At 37.2% G+C, this 11,417-nt stretch overlaps 1 protein-coding gene across 1 annotated transcript; it reads right to left on the reverse strand.

Moving 5' to 3' along the window:
• On the reverse strand, positions 7,615–8,795 carry LOC109230538 (heavy metal-associated isoprenylated plant protein 20-like). The gene is made up of 3 exons (XM_019396024.1): positions 8,606–8,795; positions 8,412–8,487; positions 7,615–8,023 (listed from the first exon to the last, which is right to left on the reverse strand). The coding sequence occupies exons 1-3, from the start codon at positions 8,678–8,680 to the stop codon at positions 7,728–7,730; spliced, it is 447 nt and encodes a 148-aa protein (XP_019251569.1). The 5' UTR covers positions 8,681–8,795; the 3' UTR covers positions 7,615–7,727.

Raw genomic sequence — 11,417 nt, forward strand, 5'->3', positions numbered from 1 at the left:
TTTTTTGTCAATCTGAAAGCTGCCCAACTGCAAAAAAGTTGTTTCGTTTCTGAAAAAATATTTAACACGCTACATATAACGCGGTTAAATACTACGTTTTGTGTCAACATGTATAACGCGGTTAAATACTACGTTTTGTGTGTTGTCTTGTCGAACTGAAAAGCTGCCCTCCTGAGAAAAAGTTGTTTTGTATCTGACAGAATTTTAACACGCAAAGTATAGCGCGGTTAAATACTATATTATGTGAATATATATATAGCACCGTTAAATACTACGTTATGTGTGTTGTCTTGTCGAACTGAAAAGCTACCCGCCTGAAAAAAAGTTGTTTCGTTTCAGAAAGAATATTTAACATGCAAAGCATATCGCTGTTAAATACTACGTTATATGAATATATATAGCGCGGTTAAATACTACGTTATGTGTGTTGTCTTGTCGAATTGAAAAGCTGCCCGCCTGAGAAAAGTTGTTTTATATTCGATCGAATCTTTTACACGCAAAGCATAGCGCGGTTAAATACTGTATTATGTGAATATGTATAGCGCGATTAAATAGTACGTCATGTGTGTTGTCTTGCCTATAAATAACGGGCGCATTCTAGTTATTTTCTGCGCTTAACAATAACCAATAGCAAAACTTTCCATAAAAGCAAGGTTTTTTTTACGCTTTAACAAATGTCTAAACGCCTTTATGTACCAAGGTGCGAGTGCGGTAACAAATGCATGATGAAAGACTGTTGGGATGATGGTAAAGTTGGACGCCACTACTGGATGTGTGTGAACAAGTTTTATAGGGTTCCAGAAGAACCTTTTTACAATTTTGAGGTATGGATTGATGAACCCTGTAATCAGGAATGCTACAAACGATCTTTGCAGTATCTTCATAAGTTGACCTTAAAACAGTGGGAATATGAAAAAGAATATAAACAAGAAGTTGCGGAGTTGAAGGAGGAACTGAAAAAGGTGGAAGAAGAAAAAAATAAGCTGGAAGAGAAATTTAAATGGTTGGAGCAGAGAATACTAGGCGGTGGTGACTAATGTATGACATGTATGTGTTGAGTGTAGTACTTTATCTATATGTTTCCTGTGTCATGTGTTTTCATTAGTTGTACAGCATTTAATTTATGTTAAGTTTCTATGTTTGTGTTTGTGTTGTAGTGTTAAAATAAAGAAGAAACGGAGAAATAAAAACATAATGCGCATATTATGTAAACATAAAAAATTGTTGTTATTATTTACATAAAATAATATTTACATAGTGTACATAAACTACAAAAAAAGAAAATAAATGTGTCCCACAGCCTGTGTGCTTCAATGCAGCCGCTGGCCTGAGGCCCATCCCATCCCGCCCGGATACACTATCAAGATCATCCTCATCATGTCGCCTGTTTATCTGAGGATGCGTTGCAGCTTGATCGTCAGTAGTGCTGGCAGGATCGGTAGAAGGGGTCGTCGGTCCATCAGAAACCTACAAAAGAATAAGTCAGCTCAGTATATGAAAATATATATTAAGTCACAACAATTTAAATTGTCTTACCATGGTCTCGTCGGGCTCCTGAATATAATCATCCGTCGCAGCCATGTCAGCATCGCACGAAGGGGCCTCCGTGACGGGCAAGGATGAAGCCTTAATAAGAAAATCAATAAAGTTATGGAAAATAAATGAGAAAAGTAAAAATATATTTAAATTTAATACTAATAAAACCATACCTGCGCTTGTGATGATGATAAAAATTTAAATTCAAAAAGAAACTAATTGTCACGACCCGGATTCCCCATCCTCGGGAGTCGTGATGGCGCTTACTGGTGAAAGCTAGGCAAGCCGATTGTTCCAATTATTTAGCCCCTTTTCCTTTTAAATCCCTTAACAGTTGCATATTAACATTTTATAACAGCGGAAATTAAATAAGCGGAAGAATGAAATTCAACAATTAAGCCAATACCAATATAAATCTATAACATAAACCACCCAGGACTGGTGTCACAATCTCTCGGACTATCTAAGAAAACTACAAATAAAGTCTGAACAAGAAATTACATGTCTGTCTTTGGAATATAAAAGAACAGAAAGAAACTAGATAGGGAGGGGACGCCAAGGCCTGCAGACGCCTGCAGGACTATCTCGGGTCTCCTGATGGGCTGAGGCAGCAACCTCTCTTTATGGTTCAAATGCTCCAACACCGGGATCTGCACACAGTGCGGAGTGTAGTATCAGCACCACCGACCCTACGTGCTGGCAAGTGTCGAGCCTAACCTCGGCAAAGTAGTGATGAGGCTAGGACAAGACTACCAAATAAACCTGTGCAGTTAAAGCATATACGACAACAAATAATAACGAAAACTAGCAGTTAAAGATGGGAAGGAGAACATGCTGCGGGGGAATATCAAATACCAACAGTAACTCCAGAGAAGAGCATAAAGAATATTTTTAAGGTTTGCACCAGTAGGAATAAGGAAAACAGTAACAAATCAAAATCCACTTTTTATCATTTATTTTTGCGGCATGCAACCCGATCCAAATCATATAACACTGTTGCGGCGTTCAACCCGATCCAATCATATAACACCGTTGCGGCGTGCAACCCGATCCAATCATATAACACCGTTGCGGCGTGCAACCCGATCCAATCATATGTCATTGTTGCGGCGTGCAACCCGATCCAATCATATAATACTTTTGCGACGTGCAACCCGATCCCTCTTGTCCTCCCTTATTACTCCATGTTGCGGCGTGCAACTCGATCCCATATAATATAGTTGCTGCGTGCAACCCGATCCCAATATACAATTCAACACCAATCACAAATAAATCCCGGCAAGGGAACAATAAAGAAACAACAATGTCCCGACAAGGGAATCAACTATGAGAATAAGCACATCCCGGCTAGGGAACCAACAGTAAGAGCTAACTACGTTCCGGCAAGGGAAAAAATATCAAAGGCAATAACATCCCGGCAAGGGAGACAATTTCATAAACCTCTTTGCCTTTCCACAATTACTTCACAACTCAATTCACTACTTGAGCCAACGCTTTACACAATGTTCAATTACCAATAATACTTCCACAAATCAATTCACAACTTGAGCCAACGCTCTTCAGTGTTCAATTACCAATAATACTTTCATAAGCCTTGTTCAACAATAGATATCATCACATAAAGCATGAACAATACGAAACAGAGTCACATTTATCATAGTATAAGACTCACGGGCATGCTTGACACCGACATATAGATACTCGTCACCATGCCTATACATCGTACTCTATAATTAACACATAGCAAATAGGACACAACTCCTAATCCCTCAAGCTAAGGTTAGACCAAACACTTACCTCGATGCCACGAACACAATTCAAGCCTCAACTACCGCTTTACCTCTTGATTCCATCACCAATTAGCTTGTATCTAGCCACAAGTTACTTAACTATACCAATAAATGCTAAATGAATCAATTCTAATGCATGAAAATAGGTTTTCTAAAGTTTTTCCCAAAAAGTCAAAAATCAACCCCGGGCCTACATGGTCAAAACCTGAGGTTCGAACCAAAACCCGATTACCCATTCACCCACGAACTCAAATATATAATTTTCTTTGAAATCGGACCTCAAATCGAGGTCTAAATTCCCAAAATTCGAAAATCCTAAGTTCTACCCAAAACACCCAATTTCCTCCGTGAAAACCCTTGATTTTGAGTTGAAATCATGTAAAAGATGTTAAAGATTAAAGAGAACGAGTTAGAAATGACTTACAGTCGATTTGGAAGAGTAGTTTTCTTTGAAAAATCACCCAAAAGTGTTTAGGTTTAGAAAAGGTTGTAAAAATGGTTGAAAATGCGTCTAAGTTATGATTTAGCATGTTGCAGATGTCGCAATTGCAACCAGGGTTCGCAATTGCGAACCCCTTCCAAACCTGCTGCCTTCGCAAATGCGAAGAATATGTCGCACTTGCGACTGCTGAAGTCTAACACGTGGGATGGATCGCCGTGATACTTCCGAAGCATGGACACATGAAACACTGGATGCACGACTTATAAACTCGGCGGAAACGCAAGTCTGTAATCCAACTCTCCCACTCGATCAAGAATCCCAAACGGGCCAATGAACCTAGGGCTAATCTTGCCCTTCTTCCCAAATCTCATCACGCCCTTCATAGGCAACGCCCGAAGCAACACACGCTCGTCGACCATGAATGCCACATATGAACCTTACGGTCGGCATAACTCTTTTGCCTGGACCGAGCTGTACGAAGCCTATCCTGAATGATCCTGACCTTGTCCAAGGCATCCTATACTAGATCCATACCCAACAACCGAGCCTCTCCCGGCTCGAACCACCCAACCGGTGACCGACACCGCCTACCATATAAAGCCTCATAAGGAGCCATCTGAATGAGCGACTGGTAATTGTTATTGTAGGCAAACTCCGCTAAAGGCAAAAACTGATCCCACGAGCCTCCAAAGTCAATAACACAAGCTTGGAGCATATCCTCCAAAATCTAAATAGTACGCTCGGACTGCCTGTCCGTCCGAGGATGAAATGCTGTACTTAACTCGACCCGTGTGCCCAACTCACGCTGAACTGCCCTCCAGAAATGTGAGGTTGTTGATACCCAATTTTTCCTCATATATTTTAATACATATGTATACTTTATAAATAGCACATATGCAGTTATAAGCATGCATAAGCACTTTTTTTATATAATTTTTCTATAATTTTAAGAGCTCCAAAATCAATTTATTTCCTCTCTTTTATTTATAAAATATCCAACAATTATTCCCTGCCTCCCTATCTGCATGAGGCTATCCTTGCCTCCCCACTTGCATGAGGTTAATCCTTGCCTCCCTAAGGCTAATCATTGCCTCCCCATTTGCACGAGGCTAATCCCTGCCTCCATATTTGCATGAGGCTAATCCCTGCCTCCATATTTGCATGAGGCTAATCCTTGCCTCCCCATTTGCATGAGGCTAATCCTTGCCTCCCTAATTGCATGAGGCTAATCCCTGCCTCCATATTTGCATAAGGCTAAGCACTGTCTTCCATCTGCATGGGACTAAACACTGTCCCTCCTTGCATAAATGTTGCTCTACTCCCGTACTGTTTATTTGCTTTTCTAACGGGCTAAGCTCTGCCTTTCATCTCACAAGATTAAGCCTTGTCTTGTTAACATCATATTGCTGCACCTCACGGTCTGAAATATCGCCAATCTATCCAATGGCGTCATAGTTTAAAGGCATCATCCTCATAGCCGGAAGACACCATGCCATGGCCTGAGGATCCCTCAAATTTGCATATCATTATTCAAAGGTATCATGGTTCGGAGGCACCATCTGTATAGCCCAAGAACACCATTTCATGGCCTGCGAATCCCGCACTAAACAATTCATGGCCCAGGACATCATGGTCCGAGGACGTCATCCTTAACCGTCCAAAGACAGCTCTCATGGTCTAAAGGGAATCTGCATCATGTTTAAATTTTCGCACAAGTACATGTTTGTAGCATCTCTTTATTTGCAGGTGATCAGCAAGCAACCGCTATCCTAGCAGGAGCGACCTCGCTCCAGTTCCTTCAACTGTCTCAAACCTTAACCGCTCGCCAAAACTGCTCTCGCACCTCGTGATCGTTCTTGCAATGACTTCATCGGTATATTCTGCCAATGAATCCAGAACTACACATGGCCTGATTCCCATAAAACCAAGGATATGTAGACAACTCAAGACCAGAGTCCGGCCTCTATCTTTCGAAACATCCCATTCGGTCAAAATTGGCCATCATTTCTTTACCCGAAAACTCTTTCATCTTTCCCGGATAAAGAGGGGCAGCTGTTGATACCCAATTTTTCCTCATATATTTTAATACATATATATACTTTCAAAAGAGCACATATGCAGTTATAAGCATGCATAAGCATTTTTTATAATTTTCCTATAATTTTAAGAGCTCCAAAATCAATTTATTTCCTCTATTTTATTTATTAAATATTCAATAGTTATTCTTCAAATTACTTTGTGATGATTTAGTCATCTAAATTCTTTATTTATGCCAACATAGTGTTTAAATATTTTTTGTGCATTTTTATAGTTATATTTATATTTTTAGGCTAATTGCACATCTTTGCAATAATAGCCCATACCAGTGCATAATTACATTATTGATGCATAAAATGGTCTTTTATATTTTTAAAATATTAAATAAGTATTTTAAATTATTTTAGTACACGAAATATTTTTTGGAAATCATTTATTATTTTTATAAATTATATAGTTATTAAAAGTGGCTATTTAAAATCTCGCCTATTTTTATTTTCAATTTCAGCCCCAATTCAACCCAATTACCAGCCCAGTCCCCAATTAAATTTACCCAGCCCAAACCTGAAGACCTGATCTAGCCCCAATACCCTTTAATCTCGGTCGTTGATCATAGAGATCAACGACCACAAACAACCCTTCCTAAAATAAACCAAGAGACCCCCCCCCCCCCCCCAAGAGCCTGGGCTCGCGTTCGCGTGGAACAAACACTTGCTCCCCTCCTAGACCCCTTACTCATCGCGTTCGCGTAGTGTTGGTCGCGTCTGCGAAGGGTGATCCCGCAATTGCTTCGCGTTCGCATAGAGAAAAACCCATTCCATCTGAGGTTACTCTTCCCGATCGCGAAGAAGGATGCACCAGACATCAGAAAAACTCAGAACCAACCATTGCCAACGTCCAAAAATCACTCAGTAGCCTATCCGAAATTCACTCGAGTCCCTCAGGCTCCTAACCAAACATGCACACAAGTGTAATAATGTTATACAAACTTGCTCGCGTGATCAAATACCAAAATAACACCTAGAACTACGAATCAGACATTAAAATGTATGAATTTTTCAAGGAAACTCAAGAACATACAAATTTACAACCGGGCGTCCGAATCACGTCAAATCAACTTCGTTTTGCCCCAAATTTTGCAGACAAGTCATAAATAGCGAAAATAAACCTATACCAAGTTTCGAAATCGAAATTTGAACCCGATAGTAATAAAGTTAACCTACGATCAAACTTAGGAATTCCTTAAACCTTCAAATTACTAGTTTTCAGCAAAACACGTTAAATCAAATTAGGGACTTCCAAATTCGATTCCGGGCATATGCCCAAGTCCCAAATTGCGATACGGACCCACCGGGACGGTCAAAATGCAGATCCATATTCGTTTATATAAAATGTTGGCCGTAGTCAACTCAAGTGAGTTTTAAGGTAAAATTTCACATTTTTCTTAGATTTTCCTCATAAAAACATTTCGGAAAAAGACACGGACTGCGCATGCAAATCGAGGAAGGCTAAACGAAGCTATTTAAAGTCTCTGAACATAGAAATGAAGGCTAAAACTAAAAATGACCTATCGATTTATCACATATCACAATAAACCTTGTTAAAATGTGAAATTTATAATCTTGAAAATAAGACAGGTTTATTGCTGTAACATATAAAAATGTTGTAGAAATTTTTTGCACTAACGATGTATATAATTTAAATTCTAAAAACACTGTTATCCTACGTAACTTGACATGATAAATTTGTTCTAGCTCAGCATAGAAACATTTTTTTTGGCTACAAAAGAACACGGGAAAGTACTTCCTATACAACTCAAATCTAAACAATATTCTTTTTAAAATATACTAGTCTAAGACCACAATTTTAAAACCAGCACGCTAATAGTAACATATACAAAATTCTAACGCATTACTCTCCTCTCACATGATAGAACAAGCATTAGGATTTTCATCACTAAACATGGAGGTAAGTGTGTGAGTAGGTGTATTTGGTACTATTTGAAAAGCTTGAGGTACATCCCTCACATAGCCAGAGGGTGCTTTCTTGTCATATACTCCTGGTGCATATGGGTATGATACCAAATTGTATTCTACGTATGGCCAAAATTCTGCTTTCTTTCCTGTGTTCTGCACTTTCTTTAACACCTTGTTTGGTTCAACATTACCACTCACTGTTACTCGGCTTTGTTTTCTGCTTACATCCACTGATTTCACCCCTAAAACATACAATTAAGCAATTATACAAAAATATTACATATTTGGCCGGTAAAAATTATTACATTTGCTAGTCAAATATACAAAAATATACATAGATTATATATAAAATATGTATATTTTATGTTTATTATACATTAATATATATATATATATATATATATATATATATATATTTTTTTTTTTTTTTGTCAACTACGTATTATTTCTTAAAGCGGCTATAACATAGAAAGAGTCTAATTACAAAATAAGAACTTGAACCCTCGAAGCTATGTAGTAAATTTTAAGTAGTGAGTTTACCTTCTATATATTGACATAGCATAAAAAAATTATTTATTCACTTATTTCTTGATTTCTTTTATGCATGAGAGAGAGAGATATGAGATGAACCTTTTATAGAGGAAACTGCATTAGTAACCTTCCTTTCACAACCATCACAATCCATTTTCACCTTTATTTCAACTGTCTGAAATGGAAAAAAAACTTGGTCTCAATATCACGAAGCGTCAAATATTAATAAATGAAAATAAAAACAAAAATAATTAAGGGGTAATTAAACACAGGGAGTTAGCATGCAAATTTACCTGCATTGGTTTGCGTTTGCTTTTTCTTGTACTTGTAACCTCAAACATATCTGATATGTGATCAATTATACCCATTTTTTTCTTTCAAAAATAATATTTCTTGTGTGAGAAATGTAGTAATTAAAGGGAAGAAAGAGAGGTTAATTAAGGTTCAAGAACTAAGAAGTTTGCAGTATATAAGGAAACTTGGTTGAGAATGCCAGTATTTATAACACTAGATTTTTATCAAATAACAGTTGAGGAGTTGTCAACAAGCTGTTTTTGAAGAAATTATAAACAATATTTTAAACTTAAGAAAGTGACTTATGTCGGCTAATCATAGAATATACACCAAAAATATCAAAGTTAATTACTTGGACAACTGGGCAATATAATTTGGAGGGGTTTTGCTTGGACCCCAATTAATCAATAACAATATGGAATTGCTAGCTAGGTAATTACCCTTCTCTTTTTGTTTATTTATTTGTTTAAAACTTGTACAAACTTAACGTAGTTGCCATAATTAATGCCATCAGATATATATTGTAATATCCTTTGTTTAATGTTTCTTCTTTCTTGCGTCTCACCTTATATTGGAGATGATTATTCTGATTTTTTTGTTCCAAGATACGCATTAATCATTAATATTAATTAGTAATCTATACTTTTTGATGAATGCATATATAGGGTTGGATTCGTTGTGAACTCGTTTACAATCATTCATTCATGTGATCTATCTACTTTGTCATTCTGTCAAGGACGACCAACGCGTTTAGACTACTCGGTCTATGATAGTTGTAACAAATATTCAGTAATGATTTTTCTTTCATAATTTCTTTTTATCGGTCTAAGCCTAGGTTAACAGAGTTACTTGGTATATATGCTAATGGAAGATAGCGTATACTCGATTATAAATAGTTAAGGTGTGCATAAATTGACCTGGATATCTAACGTAATATAAAACAAAAAACAAAGGATCAACCGGAGAAAATAAGGAGGAAACTATGTTTTGTAGTTGCTAAAAAATTAAACTTTGTTCTCTCATAATTTTTACTTTGCTTCATTGACGACTAGACAACATTGAACGTTTTATTTCTTGGGTCTATCTAAACAAATTGAAAAATCCACGACTTATTATTAAACAAGAGCTACAGTTGCACAATAAACAACTAAATTAAACTAGGTTTAATCATACAAGAAATCAGCTAAATACGTAAAATCTTTGTTGGGCTTAAACGGCCCAATGACACTCTTAACATGGTGTGATATTGTCCGCTTTGGGCCAAGTCCGCACGGTTTTTCCCGAAAGGCCTCACACCATTAAGAGATCCCTACACCTTATATGTAGACTCCCAATCTTTTCAGCTACCAATGTGGGACTTTGTTCGCACACCCAACAATCTTATAGACCAGAACAAAGACATCTAATATTACCCAGGTGCCAACTGCCACGTGTATGTTTTCTTCTATGTTATGAAAACATTAAGCAGTGATTGGGATTGTTGGTTTTGTTATACAATCAATAACCTGGAGCCCATCTTCTTGCATTATTTTTTTATGAATAAATGGCTGTTATGAAATTTTAATACTACTTCATGACCATAAGCCCCTTTCATGATTACTAACAGATGTGACATTTCACGTAAATCATAAGCTTATTACCCTACTAAGTCATCTATCAAACACACAAAAAGAAGTAAAGAAATAAAAAAGTCTGCCACATTTGCTTTGCCCAACTTGATTAGATATTGCTGAAAGCAATGGAGAAGGTTGTTATCCAATGTGGCTATTTCCTCTTTAGTCCAATCATTGATCTCCAATCTTTTTCTCACCAACTCTTAGAAATCTTGATGGGTGTGCAAATAATAGAGTTTTTCAGCAATATCATCCTTATTGTTTGACGAAAATTTTCACTACACCCTTATAATATCTCATTTTAACTTGTAATATTACTCAAGTTTCCCAAACTTAACCAAAAACATCACTCTATTAACTTTTCCATCTTGTCTAACGGATGCGAAAAACAAGAGCCTCGCATTATATTGGCAAGTAAATCGAAGTACTTACCTTCTACTTCTCTGAAATTTTTTATTTTGTGTCTCACACAACTGATGCTAGTTGTGTGAGGTCTCTTTTTTGTCTTACAACTGTGGGGTCCCTGAATTTTGTGAACCCAAATGTGTAAGATATGGGTCAACAAATATGTGAGATAAAAAGAGGATTGTGTGAGGCACAAAATAAAATCACTCCTACTTTTCTAGAAGAGTTCGTGAATTCTCTAGAGTTGAGGTCCCATCCTTACCAATATTGCCCTATTAGGTGTAAAGCAACCCTCCAACATTGTAGGAAACTCATCGTGCATTTGCTGGTCCATAAACTGAGCAATATTCGACTAGACTTTACACAGTGATTAATCGCAGCAGAAATAAACTGAGCAAACAGAAAAGTAAAGGAGGCACATCAATATTTATACTGGTTCCGTACCGGTGTGGTACCTACATTCAGTTCCCTTGGTTCACAAAGGCTCTCTTAGATCTTCAGTAAGAGTTTACGACTGTGGTGGTTTTTGTACGTTCACCACCAACGATATACAACAACAATCACTATAAGAAATTTGATTTTTAACGATCATTTCTTAACGAAGGGACATAAATCCGGTCGTTATAAGTGTACTTATAGCAACCAAATTTTTTTCCAGTCGTTGAAACTAATTTTCAGCTCAATATTAACGAAGGGATAGTATTCGGCCGTTAAAATAAAACATAGCCCGTCGTTAAATAATTACTATTAATGAAAAGAGTGGCACTAACTTTTCCCTTTTTTTCCATCTCCG

The sequence above is a fragment of the Nicotiana attenuata genome, chromosome 7 (assembly GCF_001879085.1).
Source record: "Nicotiana attenuata strain UT chromosome 7, NIATTr2, whole genome shotgun sequence".
Lineage (NCBI taxonomy): Eukaryota > Viridiplantae > Streptophyta > Magnoliopsida > Solanales > Solanaceae > Nicotiana > Nicotiana attenuata.

Coding starts and splice junctions, on each gene's coding strand:
- LOC109230538 (XM_019396024.1), bottom strand. CDS start 8,680: ATGGGTATAATTGATCACATATCAGATATGTTTGAGGTTACAAGTACA. Junction 8,488..8,605: donor GCAAACGCAAACCAATGCAG/GTAAATTTGCAT, acceptor TTTCCATTTCAG/ACAGTTGAAATAAAGGTGAA. Junction 8,024..8,411: donor TGCAGTTTCCTCTATAAAAG/GTTCATCTCATA, acceptor TGTATGTTTTAG/GGGTGAAATCAGTGGATGTA.